The sequence below is a fragment of the Homarus americanus genome, unplaced genomic scaffold (genome assembly GCF_018991925.1).
Source record: "Homarus americanus isolate GMGI-L3 unplaced genomic scaffold, GMGI_Hamer_2.0 scaffold31037, whole genome shotgun sequence".
In the NCBI taxonomy this organism is placed as follows: domain Eukaryota; kingdom Metazoa; phylum Arthropoda; class Malacostraca; order Decapoda; family Nephropidae; genus Homarus; species Homarus americanus.
Window position 1 is genome coordinate 27,823,153 of NW_024722227.1, and position 21,870 is coordinate 27,845,022.

The 21,870-nt window shown below is 38.7% G+C and overlaps 1 protein-coding gene across 1 annotated transcript; it reads left to right on the forward strand.

Moving 5' to 3' along the window:
- Positions 1-200: 200 nt before the first annotated feature.
- On the forward strand, positions 201-21,568 carry LOC121862469 (kelch-like protein 18). The gene is made up of 10 exons (XM_042360767.1): positions 201-388; positions 2,584-2,714; positions 3,299-3,439; positions 4,643-4,841; positions 5,106-5,266; positions 5,389-5,525; positions 14,599-14,821; positions 16,999-17,215; positions 20,127-20,296; positions 20,977-21,568. The coding sequence occupies exons 1-10, from the start codon at positions 233-235 to the stop codon at positions 21,185-21,187; spliced, it is 1,746 nt and encodes a 581-aa protein (XP_042216701.1). The 5' UTR covers positions 201-232; the 3' UTR covers positions 21,188-21,568.
- Positions 21,569-21,870: the final 302 nt, after the last annotated feature.

The window sequence follows — 21,870 nt, forward strand, 5'->3', positions numbered from 1 at the left end:
CTAACTAAATATGACCAGAAACAATGAGAAGTGTTCATTTCTAAAAGTTACCCCTTTAAAAATTTATTCCTTACATAGAAAACCAGACTCATGATGGACCAATGAAAACCAACTCTGAACTAAAGTGGACAATGATTGGTTAAAATTGAGAAGGTAAAGACCAATGGGCGAGTGTCCTGCGGGCGTTTGTTTATAAACAGCAGCTGTGGCCGCGCCATTGTGTCGAGGGACCATGGAGGAGGAGCACACCAAGTTTGAACTAGAGATAGAGAGTATAGTCGAGAGTGATGATTTTACTATATTTAACCAAGATGATCTACCCATGGGAGGCTTCCAGGTCATGGAGGACATCAGGAGGAAGGGCAAGTTATGTGACGTGACGCTGAAGGTGAGACATGCTGGCTGGCTGTTACCTGCCCACCCTCCTGCAGCTAGTGGGGGAGGGAGGAGTCTTTGTCCCTCTCTCCTCCTCCTGCAGCTAATGGGGGAGGGAGGAGTCTCTGTCCCTCTCCTGCAGCTAATGGGGGAGGGAGGAGTCTCTGTCCCTCTTTCCTCCTCCTGCAGCTAGTGGGGGAGGGAGGAGTCTCTGTCCCTCTCTCCTCCTCTCTCCTCCTCCTGCAGCTAATGGGGGAGCGAGGAGTCTCTGTCCTTCTCTCCTCCTCCTGCAGCTAATGGGGGAGCGAGGAGTCTCTGTCCCTCTCTCCTCCTCCTGCAGCTAATGGGGGAGGGAGGAGTCTCTGTTCCTCTCTCCCCCTCCTGCAGCTAATGGGGGAGGGAGGAGTCTCTGTTCCTCTCTCCCCCTCCTGCAGCTAATGGGGGAGGGAGGTAGGGAGGAGTCTCTGTCCATCTCTCCTTCACATCTCACTGAGTCTATAACTTGACTCAGTATGAATAAATAGTGGTTTTTATATATCTGTGGGAAATGGTTGATCACTGTACCTTTGTGGTCATAATATTTAACATAACAGTCTGTGTAGCCAGGTACCCCAGTTATTTAACATAACAGTCTGTGTAGCCAGGTACCCCAGTTATTTAACATAACAGTCTGTGTAGCCAGGTACCCCAGTTATTTAACATAACAGTCTGTGTAGCCAGGTACCCCAGTTATTTAACATAACAGTCTGTGTAACCAGGTACCCCAGTTATTTAACATAACAGTCTGTGTAGCCAGGTACCCCAGTTATTTAACTTAACAGTCTGTGTAGCCAAGTACCCCAGTTATTTAACATAACAGTCTGTGTAGCCAAGTACCCCAGTTATTTAACTTAACAGTCTGTGTAGCCAGGTACCCCAGTTATTTAACTTAACAGTCTGTGTAGCCAGGTACCCCAGTTATTTAACTTAACAGTCTGTGTAGCCAGGTACCCCAGTTATTTAACATAACAGTCTGTGTAGCCAGGTACCCCAGTTATTTAACATAACAGTCTGTGTAGCCAGGTACCCCAGTTATTTAACATAACAGTCTGTGTAGCCAGGTACCCCAGTTATTTAACATAACAGTCTGTGTAGCCAGGTACCCCAGTTATTTAACATAACAGTCTGTGTAGCCAGGTACCCCAGTTATTTAACATAACAGTCTGTGTAGCCAGGTACCCCAGTAACTGACGTGTAACAGGAAGACTAAGACCCCAAAGGAAAGGTTAAGAGGGTAGGCTGGGTGAGGTGGATGGTCAAGGTGCTAATGAACACAACAAGATCAAAGGGAAAGTCCGCTTTGGGAACGATTTTTCGAGCGGCACATTTTCCTGAAAATTCGGAGAAAATTTTCCCGTTACCTAGAAAATTCCGGGGATGGGGGTTTTTCCGGCTTTGAGAGAGTCGTCCCGTTACCCTCTAAATCTCTCATTCTCGGAAGTGCTCTACACCAATTGTTCCGTCTAACGGGTATCACTGTATTATTAGTTTGCATGTCACGAGTAACAAAAATTTTTTAGTACTTTTTAAAAAGTAAATACTGTACCTAAAAATGTTACCGGTACTTGAGTACAGTACTCAAGTAAATTTATTTAGTTACTTTACAACTCTAGTGGCACCTGATATATACTGTACCTTTATCTCAAGGAATTATTATGTAACATTTAGAATCATCTGGATTAGTTCATGTAACATGCTGGTAGTAAGAACATATCAGAATGTTACTACAGTACGATTATCACTTCGTTATTTATTTAAATTTATTTTATTTTTTCATTTATAATAGTCGTGTTGCATTGAACGCTTGTTTAATATACGCGCTTTCAACTTTACTTGCTTAGCTTAGGGGGAAAAAGCCCATTTTAGCAGGGAGTATTTAGGAAAACCTTTGGTGTGTATTCTGCCCCCGTAGCCATAGTTTTATTAATATATACAGTACCAGTAAGTGAGGAATAAATAAAAATAATACCAATAAATAAGTTACAACAAAAAATGCTGTATTGCCCAAACCATAAATAAAAGTCAAATGAAAGTTCTAACACAGTTGCCATTTGCATACACTCCCTGTTTTTCCATCTTTTCTGTTTCTCTTGGAGTTCATACTTTCTATTTTACCATTTATAGTTTAATGCTGACTATTATGAAAGTACAATGTATGAATATTTCCAGGTGGAAGATCAGTGCTTTTCTGCACATCGAATTGTATTGGCAGCAGTCATACCTTACTTCAATGCCATGTTTACCCATGACATGGCCGAGAGTAAACAAAAGGAAATAACAATGCAAGGAATAGAACCAAGGTAAATATTTTAATTCACACTAACACAAAATGGGAGGTATAACAATAATTAAATTAATTCAAGCTGCTAATATGTATAAGTGTTCTCTGAGATTTTATATTGTAGACTTGATGTTACTGTCTACCAGTTGACTGTTCTGGACTCAACCATTTATTCTTTTAGCTTAAAAAAGTCTGAACATATTACTGTATTTGATACCTATATAACTTAACTTTGTCTATAGATTGGAAATACTTTTTCTGCATACATGACATAAGAGGAGCTCTGGGCCATAATCTGTTGAGTGCCAAAATAGAAAATGGAGGAAAGTGCTCAGAGAGGAATGTGTGACATACAATAGCCTTTTCAGAGGATTATCACCCACAAGTACAGGCTCCCAATTAGCTCTCAGACTGACCCAGGGAACGGAGGAGAGGTTGGGGAATACAATGCAATACATAACACGTATCAACGGCATATGGCTCTTGGCAGGAGCTCCTCATGTATCAAATAAATGACATTGTACCTAATAACATAGCTAGATAGTTGTGGTTATTAGTATGACAAATGTACATCTTTACTCATGAAATTTGTTTATATTACAGTTCCCTTGAATCTCTGATCAACTTTGCATATTCTGGAAAAGTCAAAATTGATGGTTCTAATGCACAAAGTTTATTGGTAGGAGCATCATTCCTTCAGCTCTCTAAAGTACGAGAAGCGTGTGCTGACTTCCTCAAACACAGGTGAGGAAATAGATAGTTGTGTTACAGGGATAAGACATCGTTCACTTGTTAAAACACGTGGCTTATTGAATAGACATTTGTATTCCTTATGTACAATTACACCCCTGGGTAGAGTAGCATTGGCTTGATCAGGGTAACATTGCCATGGGGTGACTGTATAGGGATGTGGCTGGTGGTGTGGTGGATGGTGGGGTGGCGAGTAGCGGGGAGGTGGGTGGTGGGAAGGCGGGTGGCACGTGGCGGGAAGGTGGGTGGTGGAAATGTGGCAGCAGGTGAGGAAAATGGATCAGCTGGGCATGAGGTTGGTTCTTTCTTGAAACCATTGTGATTGGTACTTGTTTCCTCTTGGCTTTAAGGTCTTTAAACATTTCACTCCACTAGCACTGACACTAGGCAGTCTTTTAGGGGCCATTTTCCCACAGAAACATTAAAGTTTTCAGTACAACACGAGAGATGCTGCATCACAAGCAATGGTTGAGTGCGAACAAGGGAAGAGGAGGGTCAAGAGATGCTGTGGGCGTGTGGGGGGTGACTCGTTGTGCTGTGGCAGAGGTTCATAAGCTAGCCACCATCTGCGAATAGTTGAATTCGCGAATCGCAAACCTGTGAAGAGTGGATGTTTTCTGTGAAGGGCTTTATTAAAATGTTAGTGTAATTATAATGAATGAATGTCTTCAGATTTTGTTATACAGTTAACGGTTAACGTCTCGGGGGTTAGGTTCCTCAAAAACACCGCCAATGTCAAATCCGCTAATGTTAAACTTAAGTCCTCATGGGAAAAATGGGGTTCCCCCGGATACACACCTTTTATGAATAATATTGTACATGTTAAATACTGTTAATAAAATATATGTAAAAACATAGTAATGTACTGTACTCATCGATGAAAATGATGCTGATGAAATGACGATGATAATGGTGGTGATGTTAGAAGGTGGTTTGGTGGATGTAGGATCTTCTTCATCATCCCTGGAGGTCGTTGATCCCTCAGATGATGCTGGTGGGTTGGCTTGGGTTGCACAAGAGTGAGAGCCAAGTGTAAGGACGGTTCAGGGGGTCAGACTCAGACGCATATAAGCGGGGTCATGTATTATGGGTACATGCACTCTGAGACCCTTCTGTATTTTATTTCAAGGTTGTACTGGTGTATGCTGTATTAATCATTGGTTTTGTTGTTACTAATGAATTTGAAATTATCTACAGGTTACATCCACACAACGTTTTGGGCATCAGAACGTTTGCAGATACCTTGGCTTGTTGGTCACTCGTAGAAGCCAGTAATCGTTATCTTCAGAAACATTTTGTTGAAGTCTCTGTGTCTGAGGAATTCCTGAGTCTCTGTTTCTCAGACGTAAGAGAAATAATCTCCCGGGATGAACTTAATGTGCAAAGTGAAGAAAATGTAAGTCATTATTTTTTAACAGTTTGAAAGTTTAGAGTAATTTTAGCACAGTGATATTATCTTAACATTGTGAGATTAAGTCAATGAGACTTTTTTTAGCCTTTAGTTTGAAGATCCACTTACACTAGTTGATGATCTCTCTTATGGTTGTGACACACCTTCCTCTTCTCCCATATACTATACACTTCCCTCATCACAATAATAGATGGCAGAATTTTTATTTGCTGTATGTATATGATATTCTAGTAATTGCATCATCAACAGGTATTTGAAGCCATCATGGCATGGACAAAACGAGACCTAGACCAGCGGGGTCATAACTTGCCAGAGCTGTTGACTAAAGTGCGCATGCCACTACTAACCCCCCAGTTCCTGACGGACTGTGTTGCCACCGAAAACTTGATCAGATCGTCTCACGAGTGCAGGTCAGTGACGATTATTTCATATCTGACGTAAATATTTTGTGATTTATTTGCTTCAAGTTGAAAACTGTATAGTGTTCAGGTTGGCAGATAAAATGGTGACAGATTTTGTATCTATACTGCAGAGATCTCCTGGATGAAGCCAAAGACTATCACCTCATGCCAGAGCGACGACCTCTCCTACAGAGCTTCCGCACAAGACCGCGGTGCTGCAACGACATCGTAGGACTTATATATGCTGTTGGCGGCCTTACAAAATCAGGTGAGAATCTTGGTTTGCTGATGACATATACAGTTGATAAGAAAAAGTAACTTCTCTAAGATAAGACAAGAGATTGAATATGATTTTAATAAAACAGATTGAAGAGATTCATGGGTGGTGCCTGCATGAAGTAAGACCAAGAATTCTGTTGAATGGACGTGAAACTTCAAGGTGTGAAACCTGGGCAAGACCGATTTATCGGGAAACCAAATTATTCCGCATCTCTATAATCAACTTCAGTTTCAGTTGGCAGACTTAACATAGACATTGTTATTAGTGTAGGATCGCTAAACATTAGGTTCTGACACACCCTCATGCTTTTGGCTTCACTTCTGAACACCTGGTAGAACCTGAAGTGGTAATTTGCTTGGTTGCTAACTAATTTTGTTATTGAATATTCCTCACTGTGTTGTCTTACATAACTCCCTTCCCAATCACCTTATTTAATTTCTCTCACCCTTCAATTAAAGATATGGTATTTTTGATAACTATGTGTAGTAGATGTCTCTTATTTTATGGTGGGTGTTACATATTGTATTCAAAATGCTTTATGGATATTTTTGTACTTCTACGCACCTCTGTACCAATGTTTTTCATCAAGGTAGTTTGTAAAGATGTCCTTAGAGGTAGAAAACCTGTAGTGAACTGGGTCAAGTTTTTCCGCATGTTGTATACTCCTTTGTTCAGAGAATATATTTTTATCTTCTTTCCTGCTGTTTATTGCTTTAACACCTCAAATGCTTGCAAATTGATTCTTTCAGAACCTATATAGATATTTTAGGACCTTTCTCATTATTTATTTTTATTTTTTAATTTCTGCTGAACCCCTGAAACGAATCGGAATTTCACTACTACAGTATACTATCGATTTAATGAAATCCGATATAACAAACTCTCGATTTAGTGGAAGGAATTTTTTGTTTTTTTTCACTCGATTGAGTGAACTAGTTGCAAAATTGAGATTAATTCCGTTAATACACTCCCACCTACGGAGACACCTCAGACACATGATATGTACATAGAAACATTATTCATGGCTTACCTTAAACTTGGGGGTTGAGTGATTGTTTTAAATATTTCTATTATTCCAAACTTTTTTCCAATTGATAGCTGCACTCTTTTGACTTTCTCCCCCACACCACTTCCTCTGTGAGAGACTTTCAGCATGATGTCTAAACACAGTACAGTAGTTAGTTGACTGAGAGGTAGCAGTGAACAACACACACAGTGGTGGCAGGACACAGACTGAGCAGATGTAAACAAACCCCACGTGCCAAGCGGCAGAATTTAACAGAATCACTCTCGATTTAGTGAACTAGTTCGCAAAATCGAGCGAAAATAACGGAAAGTTCGATTTAGCGGAAATTTTGATCTAACGGTAAGTGGCGGCTCGAATTAGTTGGTTAAATCGAGAAAATACTGTACTGTATAATGTGTTGTGAATATTAATTTTTTGCTGTCTTATATTTTTGGTAACTGAACACAAGTAGGTGAGACTATGAGTGACCTAGCTACTCTCTCCTGGACTGAGGAGTAGTGAAGCCTTGACCTGCTGACCTTGACCCCACAATATACAGTACACTAGTAAGAAAAGGTTTGATATAAAACAAGAAAAGAAAGAAAGAAACTTGCATCAAATCCAATTTATTATTCAGTATGCACCTCCATATAGATACTTTGCTTGAAGTATATTTCTTAAAACAAAGATAAATAAATAAATAAAAATATTTCTAAATGTGATTCTTCTCTAGGGAACGATTTTCCTAGGGTCACATTTTCTGGAAAATTTCGAGAAAAATTTCCCAGTATCCGGACAACTTTCGGGAATGGGGGAGTTTTTTTCCGGGTTTGAGAGATGAAATTCAGGCGCATTTTCTGGAAATTTAAAGAAAATTTTTCCGGTACCCGGAAAATTCCTGGGAGAGGGATTTTTTCCTGCTTTGAGAGAGTCGTCTCGTTACCCGGAAATCTCTCATTCCCGGAAGTGCTCTGCATCAATTGTTCCGACTAGCTGAGATATCTATTACATACAGTATATGCACTAGCAAATGTGAGGAATAAATATAATAATACTGTACTTATAAAAAAAAATATGACTTTTTACTGCCGGACGACGAAATTTGTCAATCGCTTCACTACACAAGGGAGGCGGCTAATTTGACTGGAAACAGAAAAAAAGCGTTAATGTTGAAGAGTCTCAAACAAGATGTTCCTTCCTCTGAACCTGTAAACAAACTGACGCCAAGCTTGGTGTGTTGAGTAGCTGTTTGGCGCGCATAAAACTAGTTTCCAGTACAGTGATCCCTCGGTTAACGAGCGCCTCGGTTAACGAGATTTCTGTTAACGATTTACCTTCCATAAGATTCTTAACTTCGGTTAACGAGCAATCCCTTGATTAATGAGTTTAACGAGCCGACCTCAACATGTTTTCGCTTGCACTTGGCGGTTCACCAGCTGTAGTATTAGTCCGCCAATACAGTAATTGGTTCTAGGGCTTAAATTCCTTACTATTTTAGTAAATATCAAGAAGTTTGTACTATTCAATAATTTTAAAAGTTTTATATTAAATTTTTTAGTCATTTTAACAATTATTGAAGATAATTGAAGTATAGGTAGCTAGTTTTTTGCACTCCATCCAGCCTCTCAACACACCATACAGGAGTCAGTCTCTGTATCTTTTCAGTGGAGGTAACATCTTGCTTCAGACTCTCTTCAACTAAACGCTTTTTTCTGTTTCCAAGCAAATTATTGATCAATTTGAAATTTATTTTACATATTGACAATATATAACGCAGTGCAGTGTTGATTTAAAGAAAATAATCTTGAATTACACCAAGAGAAGTAAAATTTTATTGGTGAAATGGCACCATGGGGTGACTTCTCTTCCACCCCAATGCCTTCTCTTCTCCTCCACCCCCATTCTAATTCCCATCATCATCATCATCATCCAGGAGCCTTCTACATACCCACCTCAAAGTAAGTGTACTTTTCTACCTTTTTTGTTGATTTTAGGCAATTTTCGGTGAGCTGGAACCAATTACCCAAAAACCCATTGAAACAATGGTTTCGGTTAACGAGTTTTTCGGTTAACGAGCAACCTTCTGGAACGAATTGTGCTCGTTAACCGAGGGACCACTGTACTTCAGTTATGTTCAATAATTGTTAAAATGACTAAAAAAATTAATATAAAACTTTTAAAATGATTGCATAGTACAACCTTCTTGATATTTACTAAAATGGTAAGGAATTTAAGTCCTAGAACCGATTACTGTATTGGCGGACTCATACTACAGCTTGTTAGCAGGCGAAAACATGTTGAGGGGCGCTCGTAAGGAATTCGTTAATCGAGGGATTGCTCGTCAACCGAAGTGAAGAATCTTATGGAAGGTATGTTAACTGAGGGATCACTGTAGTTTGGTACTTGAGAGAAACACAAAATACTAAAAAGACTGAGAGTCTACCCAGATGCACCTCAGCCCATCTCTAGAATAAACAAAACATTGTTTTTTGTAGTATTATGTTAAAACAAACACTCATAAATCAACACAGATAATGTTAAGGAATAGGAAATGGTCTGTTTACTGGCTGGGAAGATGGGGGGGGGAGAGGGAGGGAAACGAAGTGACAGGGACATGTTTGACAGTTGGCGCCGAAGGTTTAGTAAAGTATTTATTTGTTTATTTATGTCCTTAAGCTTGAGTTTATGTTTTTTGTTTATAAAATGTCACAGAAGTGACCGGGGAGAACATAATTTACATTGCTGGAATTCTTATAAGATAGTGATCAATTTGATTATAATCATGCTATAGTTTGCACGAAACAAAAATTTTAGTAATCATTTAGTACATTATTTTGAGTACATGTACAGTACAGCTTTGCCCTTAGGGCAGTGTAGCGTGCCCAGAGAAACATTAGGCACAAAATTTTAAATGTGATTCGCCAGATTGATTCACGCAAAATAGGAAAGATTTGCTTTAAATAAAACATTGACCTTAATTGTGGGTGTCGCTCTAAATCAATAATCTTAAATTGAATCGCCTAAAATCGTCGTTCTACTGTACTTATGTCTACCCAAAATTACGATTTGACAAACAACCATAACACCTCACAACTTGGCAAAGTTAGCCTACAACGAGCATATCTGGGGTAGCTATTGTTAGCTGTAAATGACCCGCGGAAGTGCATGTAATTTGGCCCCTACTTTTGCATCACAAATTTATCATCAAAACTCTAACAATACCTGAGTATATACAGTAAGGCTTGCACACACTGATTGACTGGTGGCTGTGCTTGCTTGTGATAATAATTATGGTAGCTTACATTCGGAATTACATGAACATTAGTGTATGGAGAAATGGAAAAATGTCCCATAAGCCAGGCAGCCCATTAGGTGACAGTGTGGATAAAGGACACTAAATATACATGGAGGAACTGTGGTCAGCTGTCCATTCAGTTGCATTCACTTTCCCAACTGTAAATTTGGGTGTCCATTCACAACTAGGTGGTCTAAGGGTGCTGCATACAGTATACAAACCAGTAATCCTCAACGCAGGGGGTGAGCACTGTACCCACTCGACTTCTGGACTCTCGGAAATTACAGCATGAATCGTGTGAAAAGAGTCTCCTCCATACCTAGGAAGTTTGCTAGGTCTACCTCAGTCATCTCTTTTATGAATCTAGAGCCATGTTGACCAAACCATTGTAACATTATTCTACATAAGAAGAAAAGTTATCAATGTACAATTTGGAGAGTTTTGTACTGAATCTGTGTGAAGCCCTGATTATATCTTAAGCAGTAAGCAGGCAAAGTTGAGGGTAGGAGGGCCAGGGGAAGGTAGAGACTGGGATGGATGAATGAAAGTAAAAACTTGGTCCCCAGAGGGATACAAAACCTTAGAGGATTGGTAAAAACAGCCAGAAAACATTTAAAGTGAAGGACTGTGGTCGCCAACCCTCAGATATAAGATCGGTACTTAGATTGATTGATTAAGATAGTAAAACATAATTTATATCTTACAAACTTTAACATCACAAGTTATGGGTAATAGTGGGGTTGAGAAGTTAATAGCAACCAGTGACAATAGAGGTACTGTACTCGGATTACAGGATGACGTGACTACCTACTTAGACAAGATTTCCACTACTGTACAATGTGACATAAAATGGTAACAATACTCACGACTGAAAGTGGGTCCCATAGGTAGGGTTGCTTGTTAGGGACAGTGTAGATACAGCACACTGCATACTAAGCCTTCTCACTAGTACGCTCATATTGAAAGATAAACTGAGAGATTCAGGTGGAGGCAGAAGTAGAAGTTTCATTAATACTTACTTATATTGATGCCTGATTACTCTTGGATAGATTATTATTGTTGTCACTGCACAGCGGCCCCCCACACACTACACACAACAAGAACAGTGAAATGATACAGTATAGAAAACCTAAAAAAAATCGTATATGGCAGAAATAAGATATGAAAATGAAATAGCAATAGTACAGTGGAATCGTGATAATTCTTGGGTTAGGTACCAGAAGACATCATGTACCTGTATTATTAAATCACGAATAATAGTTTGATTAAATGGAAATACAGTACAGTAATTAGTTTGGTTCTGGAGGTCAAAAGTTACACATAAGCTTAATCAAAACTACTTTAATAAACACTGACCATCATAAACAATACAGAAATACATAGATATTAATAAAAGTAGTTCATCATCACGTATACAACTTCTACCCTTCCACCAACACAGTACACAAACAGCAAGACAGGCAGTGCAATGCTGCGCTGGATGGGTGGGAGTTAGGTGGTGGTGCCAGGCGGGGACGAGTGGCGGGCGCCCATGGCTGCTGGCAGCGCGAGGGAAGCAAAATTCTTGTACTGCTGTAAATAGAAAATAAGATTATTTTATGTTAAGTTTAATATTCTTTCACTGAAAAACATACTAGTAATTATTGTCTGTTCACGAGATTTTACTTGGCAACACATTAATTCACTTAATACTCAGCTATTAAAATTCAGACACTTATTCACATATCACAAGTTAAACTTAACAGCAGCAACTACATAGCAGCTATGCATCACCTCAAACATCATCATCTGATGAATTGAATCCAACAAATTCCCAAGAAACGGAAGCTTCACTGGCCTCGGCAGCTCCGCGAGCTGGACCAGCTCTGGCGCCTTATATTCATTTGAAACCCAGAGATAAAATCCTCTATATCTGTAATTTTCCAGAAAATTCTGGCTTTGGGAGCGATTTTCTGAGAAAATTTTAATTCCAGCTACAGTATTGGAGAGTTTCGGTTAAGAAGGATTCAGGCTAATGGAGATGTTACTATATTGTCATTACATACACACCAGGGACGCACCCAGTAATATGGGTAGGAGAGTTTCCAAATATTTGAGCTGGGTGAGGGGCCAATTACCAGATTACACAGGCAGTAGATTCATAAACGTTCATAGTAATAATTATTCAACACTTCAGATCGTTAGGAGCAGGTGATTTAATTCCTGCTAAGCCTATCACTTACGAAATATCCAACAGGCAAGTTATTTAATGAGGTTGGAGTGAAGGGGGTGTGGGGTGACTGACCCAACTGAACTCGTAGCTCTGATAAGCTTCCTCTGACCCATATACGCTTATACAGTGTGTTCATATATCTACATTATTCCTCTCGCTGTTACGTTGCGTTGTATTATCATAATGAATATGAGGCATGAATCAATCTATATATACAGTATTATGAATTCTGAAGGTTTACTTGAAACCATTGTGTGATTTTCCTAGCAGCCAGTGTCCCTGTGTGAAGAAGCTTCTTGGTGTATGATAATGAATTACACAAATTTCCTCATATATGTTCATAATGAATATGAGGCATGAATCAATCTATATATACAGTATTATGAATTCTGAAGGTTTACTTGAAACCATTGTGTGATTTTCCTAGCAGCCAGTGTCCCTGTGTGAAGAAGCTTCTTGGTGTATGATAATGAATTACACAAATTTCCTCATATATGTTCTATTATTAAATTCTTATCAATCCTATTGGTATTCTTCCATATTAGAAACATCTATTGAGTATATATTCTAACATTATTTATATCAAGATAAATTACATCTAGGAATCTTTTCCACAATCATTATAAGACTACTACGGATTCATTCATAAGTATTGTGATGCTGCCACCTAACAGTAAACATCATCCCAGGAGGTAAATAAGAAGCTCTTCGAGGCAACTGTACGTCTGCTTGGGTGGATGAGATGATGGAGGAGGTGGTAGAGGGTTAACATAGTGGGTGATGGTGTTGAAGTGACACCTGCACAGTCATCAGGGTTGGAATCCATATCGGGGAGTGAGACATTTTGTCTGCATTCTTAATACAGTAACTGTATTCCGAATCATGGAGTCACAAAAGGATGAATTTTGCTCGTATTAAGTGAATTCATGGTAGGAACAGGGTCCTTGCATGTGAATGAATTCGCACATGCTGAACTCGCATATATTGAGGACTTACTCTACTGTAAAACTGTAAAATACTGTGCTGTAATGTATACTGTACTGTACATTTTGACATTATTTGAAATTTTCCGATTTTTTGTGTTCATTTTCTGTTCAGTGTTTTCACTTTATTCGGATTGTTCCGAAGATTGTTCTCATTATACCAACCAATATGCATACTCAGCTGCCACATAAAATATTATATTTGTAATTACTGTGCAAATAAATATGGTTTTTAAATGTTACAAACAGTAATAATAAAGTAAATATTACAGTAATAAATATATATAACACTTACATCGTGAGGCGAGTTGATAGTATGTAGATTATATTCCGGAAGTGTAATGGACACACTGGTAAATGAAGTAAACGACTCACATAGGAGAAATAAAAGACAAAATCACAGAGGCAAGGGAGAAAGACATTGAACTATGGGATTAAGGATAATCTTTTTGATGACAGTACTGTATTCAGGATCAGGTCAGTGTATCTCGGCCATATGTGAACCAAACGCCGTGGTTAAGCCATGTTGGGTATACTGTACTGTACAGCAAGTATACCTGTACTGAAGTTTTTTGGGAGGTCAAGGTCGTGGTCATTGGAAGCTTAAAAATAATTTTTTTATGGTAACTAGTACAAAGCTTTGTAGGGATGGGACTTGATGCATTAGATGACCCAATAAAGGCACAACAAGTGTATCTGATGTTTTTATCTGTGGCATCACATTTCTGTAGAAAATGACATCAAAGATGGTCTTTTATCAATAAAAGGACATGGATATCCAAAAACATGTTTACATGTACAATATGACAAATCAAATTGACTTGCTATAGGATTTAACTGAAGACAGTTGGGGTGGCATATAAAAATTTAACATTAATAGGTCAAGGTCACAGTGACCAAAAAATTTACAAAAATTTAAGATTCTTATTTCTCGGAATCTGCTGAATAAAACCTCTTCAAATTTGGTATGGGAAATATTTACAGGACCTTCATTGGTTCATGAAATAGAAATGTGATTGAACAGTGAACTAGTGTCACAGGTGTGTGGTTTCTCTCTCCCAGTGGCATGAGCACAGCTGGTGTGAGGTACAGTGTGCCACCTCTGATTGTCTTGTTCAACAAGATATTATAAAAGTCAGTAATCAAAATTTTTTTATCACTGATGTCCAGACTTATGGCTCCTTTAGCTGTGTGAAGGTGTAGTAAGACATGTAATATGTATGCTAAGAATAGTATGGAATGTTCTGTTTTAGTTTTGTAAGTATTTTTTTTTATTTATTTATTTTTTTTTGCTGGAACACCATAACTGAACGTTTCCAGTAAGTCAGAAATGGCCATGGGAAATGGCTAGTAAGAGAGAGAAACATATTAGAATTATTCTTTAAGATGTAGGAGTTGTTGACTTGTGTATTATTGGATCCATGGCAGGTCAGATAATACATGATCAAATAAATATTGGACTATAAGGTTGGGGTAACTTTTGCTGGTACAGTAGTGAGTTCATTATTACCTAATGCTGAAAGGGTAAACAAAATTTATTATTAATATTTTTCTTTTTATTGCAGGAGATTCATTAAGCACTGTCGAGGTATACGATCCCATTGTTGGTAGGTGGCAAATGGCAGAAAGTATGTCCATGCTTCGGTCACGGGTCGGGGTCGTGGTGATGAAGAAAAAACTCTATGCCATCGGTGGTTACAATGGCTTAGACAGATTAGCAACAGTAGAAGTTTTTGATCCATCCAGCAAGTGTTGGAGTAAAGTCTGCCCGATGAACTGCAAGCGAAGGTAACTGCTCTTATGATTACTGTAGTAACTGTTAGAGTATATGTGATTGTGAGGATGAGAAAAATAGAATCATAGGAATAAAATATGAATTATATTAAGATACGACACTACGTTTGGGTGCGTAGTCGGTGAGGGGTAGGGAAGGAGGGAGGACAACTCACCACCGTTCGTCACCCCGGGATCCCTTTACAACAACAGCGTGCTATTTCACCATAATTCCCACATTATTTAGGTTCATTTGGTGTCAGGTTAATAAAACATTATTGTAAAATCATTAATTTGTCCCCTAAAACTAACATTAATTCCCAGATTAACCTAAATAAGCAAAAGATCACAACATTAATGCTATACCGCTACCCATCGCTTTACGTGTACCGTAAGCTATAACTATGGTCACTTTCAACCAATTGTGTAAGCGATAACTGCGCTTACAAGACCCGTGTAAAATGAGATCAGGCTGTACTTTATATGTTGACGGGAAGACAATGAGTTGCAGCAAGATAAGCTGACTTTATTTAAAGCTGATTGTTCCTGGGGTAAGTGTTGACTCTCCCTATAGAATGATAAAGGTTATTTATAGTAACAACTTATCTTTCTAGTTTTATTTTATTTATTGTTTTATCTTATTCATTTCATTCATTCATTTAATTTATTCAATATTTCAGCAAATCAGTTATGGATTAAATCTATAAAATGTAAATAATTTACAATCACAAATCACTGATATGCATTGCAATGAATCATCATAAGATTTACAAAGACGCCATTTGTCAGTCGTCATCTCTTAGGTCGGTTCCTAACGATTCTCAGCAGACATTCCACTGGTGCTGAGGAAGCAGGGAGGCAGAGGTGGTATTTATCCAAGGTTTAGCCTAAGGTTCATTGTGAGGATAAACCACTAGAAATAGGATGATCAGGACATTGTGGAGTTACCAAAAGGGAATGGGTAAGAAATAGTGAAGTGAATGGTGTGTTTAGACTGACAGAAGGTGTACATTATGGAATGGAGGAAGAGATATTTGCTGGGGAGGTAGTATGACATGTGAGAAGGATGTAGGAGATTCAATAGAGTACAATAGGTGTATTGGGGCAGTGTACCAGGGGTGAATACTGGATGGAGACTGTTGTATAGTACTGTGGGGTTAGAGCCAACAGGAATGGGTAAGAAATAGTGAACTGTTTAGACTGACAGAAGGTGTGTGGTAGAGATATGCACATGTGAGAAGGATGTAGATTCTAATAGAGTACAATAGGTGTATTGTGCCTGGATGGAGACTGTTGTATAGTACTAGAGCAGTTAGAGAACCATCACCAGAGGAGATGGCTGCCTGCCTGTAGGATTGAGGTGTTAAAAGTAATTTATGTCATGTGCCTATGTAAACTATTAGGTGTGCACACAGTCAAGAACCCTGCAGGTGTTATCATTGAAGCCATAAATTAATTACCCCCCCCCCTCCCCGACTCATTGTGTACAAAAAATGAAACACTGATAACAAAGTTGCAAAAGTTCTTTAAAATGCTGCTGGATTTATGTATCAGTGAACAAGACAAAGGTACCGTATTGTTAAAGATATTGAATTTTTATACAGGTGCTCCTCTACTTAAGAACGTTCAACTTACACACTTTCAGAGATACAAACATCATCACTGAGGGGGGTTACCTGCTAGAACAGGTGTTTAATGTGGATGAGACTGGATTATTTTGAAAATTCCAGATAGAACAAACATTACCGAAGAGGAGAAGAGTGAGCCAGGTTTTAAGGCTGTATTAAAGGGTATAGCTGTACTAAATATCCATAATCTTTTCATTTTTTACAATATGTTTGGTATCTACAAGAGTAAAGTTGGACTTACAAACAAGCCTCAGGAACGTAACTCGTTCGTAAGTAGAGGAGCACCTGTACTGCTAAAGGTGTAATATCTACCCTGTCTTTGAATTTAGATCAGTAATGGCTTTCAGTAGCTAAGACTCTTTTAAGTTCCTAGTGCATGCTTGTTTTTTATTGAAATTCACTGTTATTTGATTTTTCCAGCTGTAAAATTAGAGTTCAGAATGATCTGAAACTGTTACAATAATGTACTGAGTTTACCAGATATTAATTAATGTGAAAAATATTGAAGATTTGCAAGTGTAAATTGAGTTGAGTGTTGCTGTATAAAAACTACTTGGTTTACAGTGCTGTTGGTGCGGCTGTTCTAAACGACCACCTCTATGTATGTGGTGGATACGATGGTGTTGCCTCTCTCAACACAGTGGAGTGCTACAACAGTGAAACAAACAAGTGGGTGATGGTTACGTCCATGACCAAACACCGGAGTGCAGCTGGAGTGGTTGCTTTTGATGGCCATGTTTATGCTATTGGGGGTCACGATGGCCTCTCTATATTTGATTCAGTGAGTATTATTACTTAGATCACTGTAATTATCTTGGTTTTATTAACATTATTATGATTTGTTTGTTAATAGAAGAATAAATGTTGAATAGTACAAGTGCAAGAGGAGAGGAGAGAGGTTTTTAGAATAGCCCAGCCAAGGTCATATCTGGAGGTCATATTCGGGGGGGGGTGGGTGTCAGAGGACCGGCTCGAGAAATTTACTCTTCAAGACATAAACACAAATAATCATGTAATTACTGCATGTACATTTTCTTTGTAGCATTAAAGTTGAATAATTTTTTGCAGAAATAACCAGTAAATTTTAAACAGAAACATTATAAATCCTATAAAATCCTGTACTACATTTTCAAAACCATAAACTAAAAGAGGCAGTGTACACAGCGCGCAGCAACAAATAAAACTGACAATTAAATATTCTGTTATGCAAACATGATGAAATTATTCATGATGCAACTAACATCAATTACTGTACAATATTTTCATGGTCAGTTTCCTCTTACTGCCGGCCAATTAGAGGACAAATTTGTCCTGTCTTGGGCGATATATTACAAAATGTGAAATAACTCTGTGAGGTCAATTTCAACTTCCTTATGGACTGACATAAGGGTCAGTACAGTTAACCTGTCCTTTTCACATGAATTTCTCAAATAAGTTTTTAGCCTCTTTGAAGGTGAAAAGAGCATTCTACTGATGCTGCTGTAACTGGTAAAGTCACAAGAATAAAAATCAGCACTTTAAGGTTTGGGAACAAATCTCCATTACTTTCTAAGTAGGTGTCTGTGGCAGTTAAAGACAGTGACTTCTCAGGAACAAGTCTTCATTATTCTTTCCATACAGAAAATTCAGCAGAGAATACCTGAGGTTCTGGAAGTAAATCTTTATAGAAGTCAACACATTTCTGAAATTCTCTACATCTTCAGCAGAAAGCTTTAGTGTATACTTTGGCATTAGTTTTTGTAGAAGGACAATAACTTCATTGGAACCCTAGTGTACAAAACTGGTGACCATGTTGGAATTCTATTGAATATTTGATGTTCAAAGGATTCTATAAGAATACAGTACAGTATATAGTCTACTCATATAAGTGTGTCTCCATGGACAATAAGATACTAAGATAGGAGATTATATGGCCCACTTTGGGTCGAGGTTCCGTCCCAATTAACAAAAATAAGTAATAAAGAAATGATTATGGCATCATATGATGGCCTAAAAACCTGTGAGTAAATGGTGAGGAAAGTGAGCAATGTCACAGGACTTAAGGATTGGCCTGCCCAGGGAGTTGTTGTATGTTGTTGAATAAGTGCTGATAGCAGATAGTTATTGAAAAGGCAGTGGAGAAATTTAAGAAGTGGGAGAATGGAAAAGAGGCAAAGGACCTAAGAGTGAATGTGGCAAAAACAAAAGTATTGATTAGTGATGTGGCAGACTGCAGGATGGTGTTGACTTTTAAGTGCTCTGTATGTGAAACTAGCTATGTGTCCACAGCAAGGCTGGAGAAACTGAACATTGGGATATGTTCCTGGACTGTGTCAATGAGTTCTGTTACCTGGGTGACATGATCAGTGCTGATGGGGTTACTGAAGCCTGCTCACTTGCATGAGTCAAAAGTGGCTGAAGGAAGATTAGGGAGTTATTGCCTTTATTGATGGCTGTAGGACCCTCCCTCTGAGTAAAAGGAAGAATGTATGTTGATGACATAAGTAGACATAAGCTGAAATGAAAATGGTGAGGTGGATGTGTAATGTGACACTGAAAGACAGGAGGCCCTGTTCAGAGCTAAGAAGGCGACTGGGTATTAAGAGTATTGGTGAAGTTTTACAAAGAGGCAGGTTGAGATGGTTTGGACATGTGAAGAGAATGGCTAAAACCAATTGGGTCAAGAGGTGCATGAGCCTATATGTAGAGGAGAGGAGTGCCAAGGGTAGGCCAAGAATGAAGTGGAGAGAAATTGTAAGGAATAACATTAAGAGTTAGGAACTTGACAAGACAGACTGTAAGAAACCATACAGCATGGAGAGCTGCCATCAGGTAACCACAGATAACCCACACAAGTGTGGAAAATGGCTATAAAATGATGATGATGACCTGTAACAGAGGTCGAGGATGGTACAGTCTAGGGCTCAACAATAATGAGTGTCTGCTGTCCAAGTCACCAGGAATTAAACATTGGGCATTGGAATGAAATATATTGGTGGTATTTGGCTACCCAAAGAAATTGTTGTTTTTGAAATCTTGAATTATTTAAGTGCTTGTTAAATTTTTCAATAATTTCTTATGTTGTTGATCCCACTTTTCAAAAGTATCATGAATTGCCTTAAATGAATGAGGAAAAGTGTATACAGTACTCCTGCATGCATAGTTTTCCAAGTTTATGGATTCACTACTTTGTGTACATGTAGGCCTCACAGTATGGACTCCAGGAAACTGCCTATGATGAGTTGACTAATCTTAGGCTAGGTACCAGTGCCTTTTTGTAATCAATACTGGGACATATGTGACGACCAGGGGTTTGATAAACAACTTACAAAACAGTTCTGTGGTAAACAGTGCCCAAGAGTGAAGAATTCAGTAATATGTTGCATGTTATTAAAGTCCACCATTTAGATGTTTGCCCAACTTGGGATTCTTGTTTACGTGCTTTGATGTAGTAGGTAGATTTTGATTGAATACATTTTAATATAGTAGAATTCTCTTGCTACTGTACATTAAACCAAGAAAAGTGTTGCATTGGAGGGGAGACAGTATGAAGAAAAATGTATCGTCATTAGTATTTACTCTAGCAAGTAGTTGTCAACCCATAATAAACTGTAATACATCTCACCTCTCAGAAATAGTGCAATGTGTTCATATTTGTGCCACATGTATTTGCATATACTACCGTATTTATAGCATCATATTTCTTGACTTAGGTGGAGCGATATGATCCAACTACTGGGCAGTGGACTCCTGTTACCCCCATGTTAAGTAAACGCTGTCGTCTTGGTGCCGCCACGCTTGATGGAAAGTTATATGTCTGTGGTGGTTATGATGGCTCTACCTTTTTGAGAACCGTAGAAGTTTATGATCCCATCACTAGTAGGTAAGTTCTCCATCTGTCTCTTGTGTGTGTTATTATTCTCTTTCACGGAGATGGAACATGGAAATTCTGTATACTAGATATGTCAGCTAAAAAACACCCATACACACACACACACACACACTCACTCACTCACTCACTCACTCACTCACTCATTCACTCATTCATTCATTTTATATATTTTTTGGGCACATACTGTGTGTGGTGCACATCTAAGCTGAAATAGGTCTAACCAGCCAAGTCACCAGATGCACTATTGACAAGTACATATAACCATGTCCTGTACTTTATGGGTGATTTAGGCATTTTCAAGGGTAATTTTGACTACATGCGTTTTTGGCTTCACGCGCCCTCTTCGGAACGTAACCCCCACGTAAGATGTGACACGACTGTACATACGACCCTGACCTCTAATAGCCTTGGATTATGGGGAGTATAGTATATTGAAAAGTATGTGGTGAAAGTTGCCGGCTGGGAACGCATAAATTCTTATGGGGATACTACACAATATTTGCAGTTTCATTAATCGCAGTAGGTTTTAGGAACGCATCTCTTACGATAACTGGGGTATTCCTGTATAGTATTGGGCATACATCCTGTCTGTCTACAAATGTTGATCGTTGATTTAGTAGATTAGTTTGCTAGACATCACAAAATTTACAGTACACTTTTGTCCTTTTCAGATGGTCTTTCGTTGCCCCCATGAGTGTAACACGCAGTCGGGTAGCACTTGTGGCTAACATGGGTCGCTTATATGCTATTGGTGGTTATGATGGTGTGTCTAACTTGTCCACAGTGGAGGTATATAACCCAGAACAAGACCAGTGGGAGTTCATCACCTCCATGTGGGCCCATGAAGGTGGGGTGGGGGTGGGTGTCATCCCCTTCCCCTGAGAGCATTAGGTTAAGTTTAAGGGTCAATATCTGGGTTTGGTCTCTTTATTAAGAGTACAGTAGTATTTTTTGCACCATATTTTATTTAATTTATAAATCTGCAAGTACTGTAGTGCTGTAAGTTCACCATTAACAAGGTTAATCTTTGCTTCTGGAAAAGTAGGCATTGAAAATGTTAAGGGGTTCTTATTATATTTACAGTACAGATGGTACTAATTACCTACAATGGCAACTCCCCTCAAAAAACAAATATCTGAATTTTTTTTACTTGAAAGTACTACAGTGATATCTCCGTTAGCCTGAATAATTGGTGCGGAACACTTCCGGGAATGAGAGATTTGCGGGTAACGAGACGACTTTCAAAGCCGGAAAAAAATCACTTGTCACCGAAATTTTCCGGGTAATGGAAAATTTTTCTCGGAATTTCCAGAAAATGGGCCCGATTTTCATCTCTCAAACCCGGAAAAAACTCCCATCCTCGGAGTTTTCCAGAAAATGTGCCCCTCGGAAAATCGTTCCCAAAGCCGGAATTTTCCGGAAAATTCCCGCTTTGAGAATGATTTTCCGAGAAAATTTCAATTCCGGCTGTCGGAGAGTTCCGGGATTGAGGGATACCGGCTAACAGAGATATTGCTGCAACTGTATTCTTATAAGAATAATGTAAAACACAGGCATGAAAGTTT